At 31.2% G+C, this 17,122-nt stretch overlaps 2 protein-coding genes across 2 annotated transcripts; one reads left to right on the top strand and one right to left on the bottom strand.

The window, feature by feature from the left end:
- Positions 1 to 7,613: 7,613 nt before the first annotated feature.
- LOC114381289 (ras-related protein RABC2a-like) lies at positions 7,614 to 11,641 on the top strand. The gene is made up of 7 exons (XM_028340510.1): positions 7,614 to 7,724; positions 7,898 to 8,048; positions 8,515 to 8,583; positions 8,772 to 8,837; positions 9,334 to 9,455; positions 10,485 to 10,613; positions 11,265 to 11,641. The coding sequence occupies exons 1-7, from the start codon at positions 7,686 to 7,688 to the stop codon at positions 11,373 to 11,375; spliced, it is 687 nt and encodes a 228-aa protein (XP_028196311.1). The 5' UTR covers positions 7,614 to 7,685; the 3' UTR covers positions 11,376 to 11,641.
- A 2,496-nt stretch (positions 11,642 to 14,137) lies between these two features.
- Positions 14,138 to 16,809, bottom strand: LOC114381223 (ankyrin repeat domain-containing protein 1-like). Its single transcript, XM_028340427.1, has 6 exons — positions 16,535 to 16,809; positions 15,458 to 15,549; positions 15,228 to 15,306; positions 15,047 to 15,141; positions 14,791 to 14,886; positions 14,138 to 14,527 (listed from the first exon to the last, which is right to left on the bottom strand). The coding sequence occupies exons 1-6, from the start codon at positions 16,707 to 16,709 to the stop codon at positions 14,450 to 14,452; spliced, it is 615 nt and encodes a 204-aa protein (XP_028196228.1). The 5' UTR covers positions 16,710 to 16,809; the 3' UTR covers positions 14,138 to 14,449.
- Between the last annotated feature and the right edge of the window lie 313 nt (positions 16,810 to 17,122).

The raw sequence follows: 17,122 nt of genomic DNA, 5'->3' as shown, positions 1-17,122 counted from the left end.
CGGTTTGATTCGATTTTTAGACAAAAAATCATTTGAATCAATCATAAAATAATGATGCAGTTTGATTCGGTTCAGTTTAAATACAATATCAAATTCAAAATAAAAAAAATCAAATCAATCTTTTGTAGTGTGGTTCAGTTTCACGGTTTTTTTAATACATTATCATAATTTAAATCTATCAACTAAACTTACATAATTATCTATATAATTTTAAAAAAATTATTTGTATTAAGAAAAAAAAAATAAAAACCAACTTTTTTGTTAAGCATTAACATAAAATAACATTACCAACTTTTTTGCAACCTAATAGTAATGTGTGTATCATTAAATATTTAACACTTTTTTAACAATATTAATACATTTTTTTAACTTAAGAAAGTAAAATATACATCTTGATTATAAAGCAAATGAAAAGTAATAAATTATTTAATGCTTATTATTAATTATTACAATAAAAACCAATAGCATTATAATATGTAGTTTGTTTGGTCTGATTCGATTTTTTATAACAAGATCCAAAAGTAGAACTAAACTGTAAAAATATGTTATTTTTTAGATTTTTTGTTTTTGCAGTTTTCAATTTAAGTGGTTTTTTTTTTTATCAATTTGACAGTTTATGAACGATTTATTTTGGTTTTGAACACCCCTACTAGAAAGAACGCAAGAAGCAACAACCCGTCTCATGTTTGATATAAGTCCAAACTAATCTGCACTCATTCTACATTGGGCCTGGGCGAAATTTTCAACATAGTATCAAAACTCAATCCAACTAAAAAAAGGATTGGGCCTCTAAGACTTGAGATACACTAGCCCAAGCAAACTAAGAGAACAACCAACAAGTCCAACCAAGAACTTTTAATAAAAACCAGCTACAAATTGAAAATAGAAAACAACTACAAGTATAAGTATAGAGTGATTGAATTCAATTAGTTCAAACTTTTTTGGCAGTACACATCTCATGCTTAATATCAACACTCCATATTGAACCAATGCAAAAATTCTAACAGACCAAAACAAAATACAAATCAAAAGGGATTGAAAACAAAACTTGCCATTTTCAAACTCAAAAACATATTTAAAATTCAATATTATTATGGACCACTTAGGCATGGTTATGTTGAGTGAGAAGTTTGATCTAGTGTGAGTATTAAGAGATAGATGACCCCGATACGATGCACTAAAGTTTGAATCATCAAGTGAAGGATAAGAATTTACTCGTCTCTTCCAAGGCAAGAATTTATTGTCGTAATTTCTCATTTGACAAGTATTTTGCACACTTGCATGGCTATGGTTGGCCTTACAATGGTTTGTTAATCATAAACTTGATCGGAGGTTCCTAGAATAGATCACACTACTGGTATAATTAGATTAAAATATATTTTTTGTTCTTATAAATATGAAAATATTTGAAATCTATCCTTACAAGATTTTTAGTACATTTTTCGTCATTACGAAATTGAAATGTGTTATTTTTTTGGCCCGAAGCAAAGGTCAAACATCTAAACCTACGTACATGATTTTTTTACATTCATTATATGCACAACCAATGTAAAAAATGTCACATTTTACATCAGTTATATGTATAACCAATGTAAAAACAACACATTTATATCGGTTATATATATAACTGATGTAAAAAGTCATCATTGTAAATTCAAATTTATCCAAACCTACATCTGAGCTAAAAAAAATGATACATTTCAATTTTTTAAGGGGGAAAATGTAGTAAAAAATTTGTATAGACGAATTTCGAACATTTTCACATTTACGAAGACGAAAGACATATTTTAGCAATTATAATTATAAAAAGTAAACCATATAGTAACATCATATGGTTTAATTTCTTACACAATGAATGACATTCAATAATTAAACTAGTAATTTTTTTCATATTTTTACTAATCTATGTATACATTATTTTCATAAAAGTAGTCATTCAATAAGAAACTATGTATGTCTTCACGATTACGATTTATGAATCTTCTTATTCGTTTGGAATGACTATTGTTTTTTTCTTGTTGCATCTCACATAAGTACCTTATGATTTCTTCTTCAATATTGTCTTAAAGTGTTTCTTCAATAATTTGTTCCAAAAGTCTATCGAAGTCAGAGTTTGGATCCATTTTATGAGTGAGTGAAGCTAGAAAAAATGAAAGAAGAAGATTGTAGAATTTGTAGAAAATATGGATGGATGAAAGAAAATTGAACAATTAAATAGCATAATTTCCAATGACTAGTTTTTAACGACTAGTCTCACAACAACTAGTCTTTAAGAGCTACTTTCGCAATGACTAATTTTATAATAGCTAGTTTTGTAACAACTACTTTCACAACAACTTTTTGAAACGGCTAGTTTTGTAACAAACACTTTTATAATTACAAGTGATTTCATGTTTCTCAAGTTGATCTTCAGACATGGTAAATTTGCCTTCATCAGAATTTCTTACAAGACCTTTATGTTCTCTGTCTCCTTTGCCTCTGTTATTCTTTTGGTGACAATAATTTTTTTTCCTTAATTACATCTTCCATGCTAGAAAAGCCCATAATCGAAGATGTTACAACTCATTTTCCCTTCATTTTCCTTTTGGCTTCCTTTTGTCCTATTGGGCGAATGGTTCACGTGGATGTGTCACTTTCTGAAACCCCAATTCAATGTTTCTGAAATATATAGATGATGAGTGATCCCGAATAGGAGGAAGCCTTGTTCTTTTTGAATTAGTATTTGTGCATTATTCTAACCACTTAGGTTGATCTTTCAGTAGTCGCCATGCATGCTCTAAAGCAAAATTGTTGCATTCATCTTCTTTCTGAATGACATGCATTAATCATGACATCATTTTCCATGTAACCATTTTTCTTTAAATTAACAACTTGCTTTTAATGGCCCTTGAACTTTTGAATGCCAACATTAATTTTTTGTCATCAAGATTTCACTTGATTCAATGTTCTCTCTTGTAGATTGTCAAGAAAGTTATGATAATTTTCTATTACTCTCAACCAAAAACCCTCTCTTGATTGATCATAATCGACAATTGAATCTATTGAAACATTAAGCCATGAACCAATGAGTTGTGTATTATCTTCAATTGAAAAGTAAACTCGTTTGTTCTTTTTTGTAGAATTCTCTCATCCTTCCTCTAGTGTGATATTTTTTAGTCCAATTTGGGTAAAAAAGTTGTTTTATGACATTGAAGGAAAAGTTTGAGAACTTAAAAAATTTTAGGTGGAAGGAAATTGATTATTTTGCATAAAATTCATTAGCGACGGTGGTTATGGCAAGAAGGGAGCCATTTGGTAATTTTGCAACAAATTGTAATAAGTTTGCCAATAAAACTGATTTAGATCCATTAAGAATGAGAATGAGAATGAAAGAAGAATAAAAATGGTGTGAAAAATATGATCACCAATAAGTGAATTTATATAGTTTCAAATGCCCAATTTTATAATATTTTAATTTCATTGATCAGATTCTTTGGAAGAAAAAAAAACTATCATGGTAAATTTTACACTAGCAAACGGTTACATAACAATAAATTTTATAACAAACACTCATACGGTGATTAGTGACAAACAACGATGAGATTCTTTTTTTTTAAAAAGGACAACCTTTTCACATACAACACTTTTCTCCTTCACGCCCAAACACATTTTTCTCTCTCGTCACACCTTTTCTTCTCCCTCACACAAATAACACACATAGAGGGTGGTGCCACCTTTCCCTTTCCCTTCCCCTTTCCTCTTTGCCCCACCCTTCTTTTTCCTTTTTCCCTTTTCCTTTCCCCCCCCCCCCCCCCCCCCACCCTCTCTCTGCGTAAAAGCTTCAGATCTGCACAAGGGCCACCACATTGCGCCTTCAGATCATGGTCAGATCAATGCTCCTTTGTCTACCAGGATCGAAGCTCCATCTCACCCTCACACAACCCATCTTTAGTTCATTTTTTGTTTTTTGTTTTTGTATTTATTATTTTTTTAACTTGGTTTTGTTTTTGTTTTTCAACTTAGATTTGTCGTTGCTGTTGTTGTTTGGAAAGATCGAACTTGTTGTTGTTTTTCAACTTGGATGCTCATCTGCTGTTGTTGTTTTTCAACCCATCTTTGTTCTCATTTTCATTCTGAGTAAGCGTTGGTTCCCTCCACAAGTAGTTAGGGAGAGAGAAAGAGTAAAAAATAATTTTTTTAGAATGATACATATCTTCAGGGTTCTCGTGGAAGAACCCATCCTCCACGCTGGAAATCTCAACTCTATCTCTAGTGGAAAATCTTGCCAAGATTAGATATTGAGCTCAAGAATCCAACTTAAAACTCGACACTAAAGATGCTCTTATAAACCTTACATATCAAGTTATTTCTCTATGAATAAAAGAATCTCCTAGAAGTTGAGTCCAATTATAATAAAGCTCATTTGGATAAACAAGTTGAAACATAGTAATTACATGAATATTTGACATAAGTTGATATTGGTACAATGATATTGTGAATGTTATTAGAATTTTTTATTTTAAAATTTAAATTTAAATGTATAATTCACGATCTTAACTACTATATTATTATGTTAAATGCATTTTATAAGAGTTTAATTCCAATGTAATGTAAGCATAATATATATATATATATATATATATATATATATATATATATATATATATATATATATATTGCTAAAAATAAAGTATCTTCATAATTGAAAGTCATAAACGTAGAGAAATTGAAATATATTGTTTCTCCAATAAATCAAACTCATTACATGTTGCCTCAACATAATAATATTATTACTTGAAAATGTGAAACAAAAAAATATTTCTTTTTAATAAAGTTTCATCACTCAAAGTATTTTGATCTAAAGTTTTAAACTAATGTATTTTTATTTTATTTTTACTGGAACTAATGTATTTTTCTATTATATGGATATATACAATTTTCATTATCTAAAGATTGATATAAAGTTTAAATTGTTTCTGTAGCTTCTTTTTCTTTCACTGCCGATCTATGAAATAAAAATTCAATGTCATATATTTAACATAATAAAGATTTAGACTCCTTTCTATATCATTAATTTATTATATAAACTAAATCAATACTATGAACTCAAATATAGTTTTATTTCTCCTGCCTATCTCATTTCATTTTATTAGTTAAAAAAACTGTGTAGTCTTTTTCAAAACCTCTTAAAGAGGGAGGGAAAATCATACAGTTCTATCTTTGAGAAGGCCATTTTCTTCACAAAGTTAACCTGGTTCATAGTCCCAATCGATCAAAAGTAGCAGCTGGGAAAATAAAATGTCTTGGGAAATGAAACATTTTGGGTTCAAAGTATATAGAACAAACAAACATGTAATAATGAAGAAGGAAATTGACATCTCAAGCACCCTTATAATAAAAACAAAAACAGTAGGTATTGTTGCGTGATCATATCATTATTAGCTGCGACCCCAATTTAATAGTGCCCCTTCACCCCATGGGTCCATGGGCCATAGGGTTCCCTTTTTGGGCTGCAGCTGGGGCAGACACCTAAACTCACCCCATTTTGTTTAATAATAGGCAGTTGTTTCTTATACCTTAAAATTAATTTCCTACACATTTTTAACTTATTGAAAAGGCTAATCCGAAATAAAACTACATTCCATAATGTAAAATTATATTTTAAAATATAAAATTATATTCTGGATTAACCTTTTCGGGATTTACATTTTGAAAATACTAATTAATAATAGAGTAAATTATACTGACATCCCATGAGATTTTATCAAATTTTTCAAATTATAATTTACTCATGATAACACATTTACATCTAAAATGAAAAAAAAAAGATATATGCTTTAAGTTTTTTTTAAGAAAAAATGAAATAACATCTTATTATGGGGTGTTAGTTTCAACAGATAAAATTGTATTTGTGGGAAACATATTTTAGGAATATTATCTCTTCGAAATGTTATTTTCATGAACATATTTTTTTGTCATAATGTCATTGGTACGAAATACCTACAAACTTTGTTAATCAATTATTAATTCCATTGTAAAACTTAGTTTTGTTACCTTTAGTGAAGTCACCCCTTCCTAACCATTTTTTCATCCATAAAAATTCGAACTTGAAACTTTACTTAAAGTGTACAAGCAATCTCATCACTAAGGGCTAAAATAATTTTTTTATTTCCTCTCCAAATGTTTCATTTTAGTCCTTATTAACATGGAACAAAAAGAAAAAAATTAAGAAAAATATTGTCATTGTCATTTTTATTTGATCTTTACATGTGTGAATAGTGAACACCACATATAGAATTAACAAGAACATGACATGATACTTAAGATACCACCTTATCATTTGCTAACAATGTCACTAAGGAACCGTTTTGACATATGAGATATAGTTTTGGAAATATTTTACTAATTTTCATCTTTTATTTTTTTGGGTAAATATGATATTGGTGTAAAATATTTATCAATTTTATTAACAACTCACTTATTACTTTTAATGGATTTTTCCTTCCAATCAAATTTTTCATGCATAAAACTCAAATTTAAAATCTTATTTAAATGATCGACTCCAATATCACTCGACACAAGAACTTGTTAGATCATTTTTTACTTTTAGGAACCAACTTGACAAAAACTCATTTTTAGGAAAAAAAAAAATCACTTTATTATGTATTAAAAGCAATCCCTCACAAAACAATAAATAAACGGCCAAAAATATTGGCTGAGTAATTAAGGAAAATGAATGTTTTTTTTTATTGGTACTGAAGAAAATGAATGTTGTACATCAATGTTAATAACATTAATGAATACATTGCTGGAAGCTTGGTGCAATTAAATGCCAAAACTGAACAGGTTTAAAATGATGTGTACGTGGACACAATTACTCTGTATTAATGTGCGAGTGGAGTGAATTTTCAATTACTCAGTATTATTAGATTGTAATTTTTCTCTTCTTTAGTTCTTGATTCATGATTTTTTTTATATCATATTTTAAAAAATATGTAATTTTAGTAAAAAATTTAATTTACATATATTTTATTTCTAAACAAGTTCAAACAATTAAACTCATATATTATCTCTGTTGTTGGTGGAACAATTTTAGGAACAATCATCAGGTGCATTGACCCCTACAAAAGAAATCATGAGGTGCATTGACACTAACAACAATTTACTCAGTCATATTGTCTATAATTGATCAAGGTAACTTAGATTTAACAAAATTAAATAAAAGACTTAAAATGTTGTTTTGAAAAATCCAAGGACCAAATGTAATAAAATTATTTTTGTGAGAAGTAAAACCAACAAGTTCATATTGAAATGACCAAAATCATATTTAATCCATTTTAAAAAAAACCTAGTCATGTTTTAACAATTTCAAAACATCTACCAAAAGCATTTTTAACCTCAAAATATGTTAATCAATTTTGTGACCTACTAGATTAATTTGACAATGGATCAATTTCCACTAAGTAAATCATGAAAAATACTTTTTAGTTTTTACGTATAATCTACGTAAGCATTATCAAAAGTGATACAAGAACAATTCCTAAAACAAAAAGGTTGACATATAAAAAGAAATTAAGAAAAGAATATATACGTTGTTGTTGTGGCGTGTCAACTGATTATTGTTCGTTAACTCAGGCAAAGGTAGCCGTTTACTTTAGCTTCTCTTTCACTCTCTGTCTCTCTCAAACGGCCACAAAAAATGAAAGATGCTGCTAAAGTTATACCCCATTGCATTTCATTACAGGGTACCTTTTCTTTCTTTTCTCTCACCCCATTTTGTTGTCTCTCTCTCTCTTCACTTACATAGCATAGGTTCCTTTCATTGTACTTTTCACTCAGAGAGATACATATAATAGAAATAGAAACACTTTTTTGAGAAGCACTTCGTTTCATTGTCATCATCATCATCATCATTCAGAGAGTGCATAGAATGAGTTCTTCTTCTGGTCAGAGCAGTGGCTATGATCTTTCCTTCAAGATCTTGTTGATCGGTGACTCTGCTGTGGGAAAAAGTAGCCTCCTTGTTAGCTTCATCTCCAACTCTGCTGAAGATATTGCTCCCACAATTGGTAATTCATTGCTGCTTCCAAAAAATTGTTCTTTCTCTCTCATGCTTGTTACTGCAAAAGTTTTTTTTTGGACAAAACCATGAAGAGAATACTTTTAAAAAATAAATAAATAAATAATATGAAAAATTGTGAAGTTCTCATGTGGGTTTCAATTGTGCTGTTGTGGACCACTCATGAACGTTTTGAGAAGATGTTTAATTCTATGTACTATATATGTTCTTGTTTGTCTGTTATGATTAGATCAGTGGTCCTCAGTTATTGAATTTGCTTGATACTTTGGTTATAAGATGTCATTCAGTACAAAATAACTGTTCTATTGTTTTGTTCCTGCTATGCCGTTGAAATTGACCTTGAGGTTTTGAATTGATAATTTGATGGTCATGCTGTTTTTTAATCAGATATTAGTTCTGATGTGATGTGATGTGGTGCTATTTGTTCTTATCTTTTGTTGTTCTATGTTATGTAGGTGTTGATTTTAAGATCAAGATGCTCACAGTAGGTGGGAAGAGATTGAAACTAACTATTTGGGACACTGGTAATAAAAACTCGAATCTTTAGCTGCTAGTTCATGAATTGGACCATTTTTAAGTTTCTGGCATCATGTGGATTGAATGCAAACAAATATAATGAAATATTTCTTATAGGGTCTTTCTGTTCAATCACTTTCCATTGACCAAAATGGTTGATTGAAGTGGAATTAATAACATTACATCTATATTGCAGCTGGGCAGGAAAGGTTCAGAACGCTAACTAGTTCTTACTATAGAGGAGCACAGGGAATTATTCTTGGTATGCAAAATGGTTTATGTGCATTTTTTTTTTCCTGCATTAGAGGCCTCACCGTTGTGGTTCCAGCTCAGATTGAACTCTATTTTAATTCTTTAATTTCATAGACCTAATAAGGACATTACAAATTCTTCACTCAGAGTCAGAGAATATGATAAGCATTTGCAAGGAATTATTATGACTTTTCTTATGAACATTGTGTTAAAACAGTTTCAATTATTGGATAGGTTTTAAATTTGCAATAGGGTAGCAAGGGATTTCTCAAATACATCTCCAATTGTTGTCTCATCTTTTTTGGCAGTTATTGCCATTGTCTTTTATGTCCATTTTATGGCATGAAGTGTTTGTAAGAATAGTTTTATTGGGTCCATGGCGCGGCTTCTGATTCTGAAGCCACCAGTTTGTGATGAGTAAGATGATTAATGCATGCTTTTGAATCGTTGATAGTTAACATGTGTTAAGTCCAAGCTTTCTACTTATAGAGTTTTTTCTTTTTTAGTTTATGATGTAACGAGAAGAGACACCTTCACAAACTTATCTTTAGTGTGGTCTAAAGAAGTGGAACTCTATTCAACTAATCAGAATTGCGTGAAGATGCTAGTTGGAAATAAAGTTGATAGAGTAAGTTGTGTTTTAGTCTTGTGCATTAATGTATGACCCAAGGAAATGAATCAGTAACTACTGTGAAATCTTTCCTCAATGAAATGTTTGAAAATAAAATTATGAAATATGTGGCTCTGAGCTTATCTGCACTCTGCATTAAGGTAAAAAACGATATTCAAGTTCTGTCTTCCATATGTCTCTCATCTCTATCATGATTTACACTGTTATCAAATTCAAGACAAGATAAGTAACTTGAATTCTATCGTGAAACCAACTAAAAGTCTAAAATTGATCTAATTTTGACCCCGTCTTGCCTATGGTTGGTACATATGGACAAGCATGTGACACTTACAAAGACTTTCCATACTTCTCTGCCACTATCACTATGATTAACGGATGATATACATCAGAAAAAGTAGATCCTTACATCATTTAGCCATATTAGATGAAAATTGACATCTCAACTGAGTCCATCACAACATCTGCATATAGCATGTTTTCATGAATTCTATGTCAATTCAGTAAATATAGCAATGATGCATGGATGCACTTTAGACAAAAGAAAAGTGTCATCTGGAACCTTTAATGAAAGCAACCCAAACCTGCTGTTAACAGTAATTTTACTGGAAACACTCCTGTTCGGATAAACTTCTGCAGGAAAAAAAAATAAGAATGTAAAATGAATTGAGCTGCTCCCAAGTAAAAATCAACTTATGCACTTAGCTTTTACAGAAGCTCTCTCGTCTAATTTCTCCAAAAGTTTAGGTGCATAAGTTGATTTTAACTTACAGAAGAAGTTCAATTCATTTTACCTTTTTATCTGAACAGGGTCTTTACTCTTTACTATTACAGAATCTTGTGAAAAAGAATGAATATTATGCAAAGAATAGGACCTTGGACATCCTCAACCGTTAATGCCAATTCTCAAATATGAGGCTCCTTTCATACACAAGCTTTAGATTTTTGGTGCAATAGACTTTAAGAGCATATATTTCTCCTAATTTCCAGTTGAATAATTTCTTTAATAGTTTATTTGTCTATTCTTAGGATTCTGAAAGGGTTGTGAGCAAAGAAGAGGGTTTAGCACTTGCCGAGGAGTTGGGATGTCTGTTTTTTGAATGTAGTGCCAAAACTCGAGAAAATGTGGAGCGGTGCTTCGAGGAACTTGCACTAAAGGTATGATTTTAGAAGCATACATTTATTAATTGACGTTTGATTCATCATACATGTACACAAAACAATTTTCCAATTAACTGGCGGTAAGGGGAACCATGAATGAGGTAACTTAAGCATAAAACAAATTTGCATGATAAAGATAATAGAAATCAATGCCTTTGTCATGGCAATTATTTCAAGTGATAAGTAGGAAAAGAAACCAGGTCTTGTGATTTTTCTTTCTCACGTTGAGGGGTTTCCATGTTCTAATTCTGCTGTTATCTCTTTTATTTCTTATTTTTCATCTTTATTTAGTGCTCACTTTAAGTTACATAGAGGAGGGAAACTTTCTTAACTTTGTTATGTTTTTGTCTAATAACATCCCAACATGTTCAATCAAGATATCAACACTGCAAATAGTCTATTAGCCAGTGATTTATGAGAGAATCCACAGATAAAGAAGTGCCTAATTTTTGCTTTAGGGGGATCAGTGAGTATTTATGGAAGATGCAATCACAGCTTGGAAAATGTAAAATAATGTTGAAAGAGTGGAACTGTGATTTGTGAATGGAAGTGATGATATTCTTGCGTGAATAAAAATTCTTTTGTAGAATATTTTCTGTGCAAATGCTTTTCCTTTCCTATAGTGACAAATATGGCGCCATTTCATAGATAATGGAAGTTCCTAGTCTTTTGGAAGAAGGATCTACAGCAGTTAAAAGGAATATTCTAAAGCAACAACAACAACCCCAAGCATCCGAATTTGGTGGTTGTTGCTCTTAATTGCTGCAATGTGAACATTGAGTCATAACTAGCGCATATTGGAATGTTCCCTCTGATCCCTGTATATGTAAGCTTCTTTCGTGATTTCCTATTGGTTTGTTTTTCTTTGCTAAATAACTTGTACCAATACTAATGGACAATTGGCAACAATTAGTGCCTATTAGCTTGTGTAAATTTCTGTGCATTCTGTTATTTTTTCTGGCCTATAATTTATCAAAATCACTACACCCTTGTGCTGTGCAACTACGAAAGATGTCATTTATTTATTGCTCCCTAGTCAATACTTAATCAATATATTAAGATTTGTACGTATCAATCTAAACACACTAAGATATAAACAGACGCAAATGTCCTGTGCCAATGTTAAAATTTGTAGGGCCCTGCCAAAATTTGTGGTGTCTTCATGTGTATGGCAATGTTATAATATGTAGGGCCCTGCCAAAATTTGGGGTGTCTTCATGTGCATCTCTACTTTTACATGATCTATCACGTGAAAAGATCATCTATTCTCTCAAGAGACCAATGACTACACACTCAAAAGGCAAAAGAGAAATGATAATAATATACTCTTATAGGATTATTGGACAATGGACATACATTTGTACTATTTTTAATACTATTTTTTTTTGGGTCAGCAAATACTCTCTATATTGAGTCAAAATACAGTCAAGGAAATTTTAACTAGCATATTCCTGCGTTTGTGTGTGACAATGCAAAGTTAGACGTGCATATAAACCATTATGGAGTATGTAATTATGTATCTACAATGCTTCAGAGTTAATTTTATATTAATCACTAGCTTATGAATAAGAGAGGCGATGAACAAGGGGAGAATGAAGACCACAAGTCGCAACCCTCTAAAAGGGTGCTTATGAATTATGATTGAATTTAAAAATGGTTTGAAATATTGGTTTTTAATTTTTGTCTGATTACTATAAAAAAATAGAAACCTTAAAAGGAGAATCGTATTGAATTCCTGTTGCGCAAAAATTAAGTTTTAGCTATTAAACTATATGAAAAATAAACTAATACAAAAGACATGTTTAAATTTTTTTTGTGATTTAAATCTTTATATGTTTTAGCTAATTTGGAACATTTATCATTTATTGTTTGAAGATAAAGTATTTTGTTAAAAAATAAAATAAATAAATAATGTAATGAAAAAAAAGCGTGTAACATGTAGGGATTTTATCCAAATACAATGTAATATCAAGAGAACTAGAGCTTGTGAGCTTGTGAGAAGACGAGAAATTTGTAAAAGCATCTCCGTGAGGGTGCTTACATGAGTTTAATTTTAAGCAACATTGGAGAAGATAACATGAAATTGCTTAAAACATTTATATTATAAATAACATTTTTCAAGCATAGTAAAACTCATAAAATTAAGTTAAACACTCATTTTAACAACCTTAGTATTAGAGTGAATTTGTGTGAAGTGTTTAAATTTATGTGAAATTATAAGATTGACAAAATTAAGATAAACAACTTATCTATACAACTATGCATTTCAAATTCTCTAAGAGTGTGTTTGGATGAGAAAATTTAAAATTTTAAGAATTTTAAATACTTCAACTGAAATTCTTTTTATTTTCAAAATTTTGTATTTGAATAAAAAAAATTAAAATTGTGAGGTTGAAAGAAAATAAAGGCAAAGAAAAGAAAAAATATGGTTGGTGTGCTTCGAAAGAGAAGAACACTGATGCGGCATAAGAAGTTGTAGGGGAACTGGAACACGACGGTGTACCCCACCACACCTGACCACAACATTTAGTCAACGGCACACGGCATGACCCAGACCCTCCGCGTCGGCAAGCACCTCCGCCGCGAGATGGATAGTGACGGCTGCTCCCCTGACTAGCAGGTGTAGTCCTATGTGTCTCCCTACGCCCACACTCAAATTAATGTTGCACGAGCTCAGACGGTATTTCTTTTGAAGAAGAGGATCATCGACGTGAGGGAAGAGTCGCGAGTTCGAGAATGAGATTTCGAAAACTTTTCAGGTGGAAGAGAGGATGGAGGTTACAAAGAAAATACGTCAACGTTTTAGAAGATTCAGGAAGAGAATTTCAATTTCTCACATTTTAGAAGGAAATTAAAATTCCACATTTTTAGTTGTTTAAAATTTTGTTTTAAAATTTCAAAAATTTAAATTTTTCATAAAAAACATCCAAATAATAAATTTTATATTACAAAAATTTAAATTCTCTGACAAATTACTTTACTCAATTAAAATTTTTCATCCAGACGCACTCTAAGGATGTATTAGGATCCAATTAAAAAACCAACCCTAATTACAATTATTATCAAAAATATATATTTAATCAGTTTGCTTTTACATAGTTATGGAGAGAATGCTTTTTAGGAAGAGTTGGTGGCTATGAGCTTCTATGGCCAAGACTTGATCCAAAACGTAGCTACAAGGAGCGTGGTTTCGATGATGGCCGGGTATTTTGGGGGCCGAAAAAAGACATTTTGGGGGGCTCCTATTTATTAATAGATTAATTAATTGGTAAAGTAGCATTATCAGTAAACAAATCCTTAAACAAAATCCTTTTAATTGGCACCTTATGACGTCGTTTACCTCACTTTCTGCGTTTCAAGTAATAACATTCAAATTGAAGGAAAAATCGGAATTCTTTCATTAATTATAAAAATTACCAAACACCACCTGATTGTATATTAATCAAGCTTAATTCAGCATAATAATAACAATAAATGATAATTAAACTTAAGGGAGAATTAAAGGGCAACCAGAAACATTATAAGCAAAATTAAACTTATATGATAATTAAACGACAAGTATAACTATCCAGTCATAGTTCACTGACATGTTGAAGAGTAAATATATTTCACTTAAGCAAAGTAACGAAAACAAACAAGCTTGCCCCACTATAAGTAATCCGGGAATCCTCATTTTTATCTGTCTCCAGAGTTAAAACTTCCTATGGTGCTCCTCTAATAAATCATTTTGATTTTTGAACTTCGAAAAAAGAGTAGTGTATGAAATACAGATTTTATGGTCCAAAAAGTGTAGCATCTCTGTCAAAATGGAACTAAATATTTCTACTGAAATGCTATTGGCATGCCATGGCAAGAGCTGCAGCTTCAAGCAGCCTCCGAGCATCTTCCTGTTCAGGCAAATCCGCAGGGGCCTGCCAAAAAAATATTTTAGAAATTAATGAAGAATAGAAATGGGTAATTCATATTTATCTGTTTAAGTTGACAAGACATTTTCTACATTCAATAATTATAAAATTTTCACTTAAAAAGCAAAAACAATAAAATGCTTTGACCATTTCATACACAAATCCTTTAAAGTATAAACAAAGTGAAAACAGATAATATTTTTAAATTACTAGTAAAAACAAAACGTTTTCTCAAACCAAAAATGCCCCACATTCCTTTCAGAGCTTACCTTCCCGTATAAGTTTGCCTTTGTGGGAGATGCGCCATTAGACAGCAGCAACCTAATTACATCAATATGCTCACCTCTTGCAGCGTGATGGAGAGGCTGTGAGAAAATGATCACAAGACAATGATGGAGAACAAATCAGGAGAAATTCATCAAACATGACCAAAAGACAGTTAGGGATAGAAATGCTTGATTGACGTTAGCATCGCGAGTAGTTGGGTAGGAACTCAAATTTTTCGAAGGGTAAATAAATACTCACAGTATCACCCTCAGAATCAACTGATTCTAGCATTCTCTTTATATGTTCTGCATCATTTGCTCTGTTAAGCAGCAGCTGGACTATCTCAGTAAATCCTGATAAGACCATCAAAAAGCAAAATGGCATTGAAATTCTCATCCCCAGATAAAAATAATAGAATGTGATTTCAAAATCAAACTACCTCCTGCACAAGCATCGTGCAAAGGAATAGCACCCTCTTCATCCTTAGCCTCAATGTTTGCTCCTCTTTCTATTAGCAGCTGCAGTTTATCAAACAAGATCAACAATTCATGCAATGTTGTATAATAATAGTAATAATAATAATAGTAATAGTAATAGTAATAGTAATAATAATAATAATAATAATAATAATAATAATAATAATAATAATAATAAGCAAAGATAATAAACCTGGACACAAGCCAAATGGCCATATAAACATGTCAAATGAAGAGCCGTATCCCCATCCTCCACTGGCTCATCAATACTACCAGTCAAGTTATCTGCAGTAAATAGCATGAGGGTAAGCATAAAAAAAAGGGCACCCAGTCCCAGTATGCCAGTGAGAATGTATTTAGATATCAAACAAATCAAATCATAGTCATTTTTAATCATTCTCTACAAATTAAATGTGTATTTGAAAACATGTTGAGAAGAAAGAAATTACGTCAAATTCACTAAAAAAAAGTGTTTGGAACATCTTCAAGGTGAGAAAAATCAATTAACTTTCCTTGCTGAATAGATGTTTCTATGGTATTGCTAGTGTGTTTGGATTAACTTCATGGTGAGAAATAATCAATTATTTTTTATAATAGGTAAAGTAACAAATAGTTGCTTAAACTTTTTCATGGTATCACCATGGTTTTCTGGGTTAGAATTGATTCTCCTGTGCTGTCAAATTGATTTTGTATGTTATCCAAACTCACTGGTAGAAGCCATAAATACTAGCTTCTAAGAGTGAAAAACTGCATCTGAGAGACGTGAAACCAAACACGCTGTACATAAATCTTAAAAAAAAAATTAAATTTTTACTGCTAATGTACCAGACAGAGGATCATATCAGATTCAAAGTCCATGAAAATCAAGGTTTTAAACTGTAGTCACGGTCACAATTTATCTCAATTGTTGATATTGCGAATAAATGCTGTCAATGCAGCCGGCAATTGCAGCCACATCAACCCTAAAATCCCAAAATCGTGGATGTAGACCTTTTTATAAAAGCTTAATGAAAATATGGTATTTTTATTTTAAGACACTCAAATTCTTTTCATACAATTTGACAGAGGGTGACAAATATTTATATCACCCTTATTAGTAACTATCCGTCAATCAATTTTCTAACAGAAGATATAGATAAACCTAATTCTCTAGTTTGCTAGGGTTTGGATTGAACTTGGCAGAAGTAATATATACTAGGGTAGGGTATAGCAAGGGCAGGTCAGTGATCCATTATTACAGTAAATTGAAGAGAGAGAGAGAGAGAGAGACCAAGAGCGAGACGGAGGGCGTGGGCGTCGCCGATTTGAGCGGCGGCGGAGAGGTCGCGGAGGTGAGGAGGGGTATCGGTGTCGTCTTCGACGACACCTTGTTCTTCGAAAAGGGCATTGTCGTCTAACTCCTCTTCGTCGTCGTTGATGCCGTTGCGCCTCCCAGGAACCGCCATTGATCCTTATTTACTACTACTTCCCCTCTGTGCCGCCGCCTGCAATTTCTCTCACTCTGTTGCAGTGTCACGGTATTTCTCGTTAAGGTGTGAAGGGTTTAAAACTTTAAATATGTTTTCAGGATTTATCTTTTGATTTTCTTCTTTTTAAATTTTTATGTGTTGTTATTTTAACTTTGGTAGTATAAATTAAATTTTGACTTTTTAGTCACATTAATAATTAATAATAGTTAAATAATGATACAGACTAATGTGAAAATTTTAATACTATAAAAATTACTTTTAAAAATAGTTAAGATAGAAAAATAAGTTAAAAGATATATATTTTGTTGATAAATTATAAGATTCATTCTTGTATTAATTACCAATAGTTTAGTTCAACTAGTTAAATAATATACGTGAGTAATTGTAAA

This window comes from Glycine soja, chromosome 13, assembly GCF_004193775.1.
Source record: "Glycine soja cultivar W05 chromosome 13, ASM419377v2, whole genome shotgun sequence".
Classification (NCBI taxonomy): domain Eukaryota; kingdom Viridiplantae; phylum Streptophyta; class Magnoliopsida; order Fabales; family Fabaceae; genus Glycine; species Glycine soja.
This window is presented reverse-complemented; position numbering and strand designations above follow the sequence as displayed.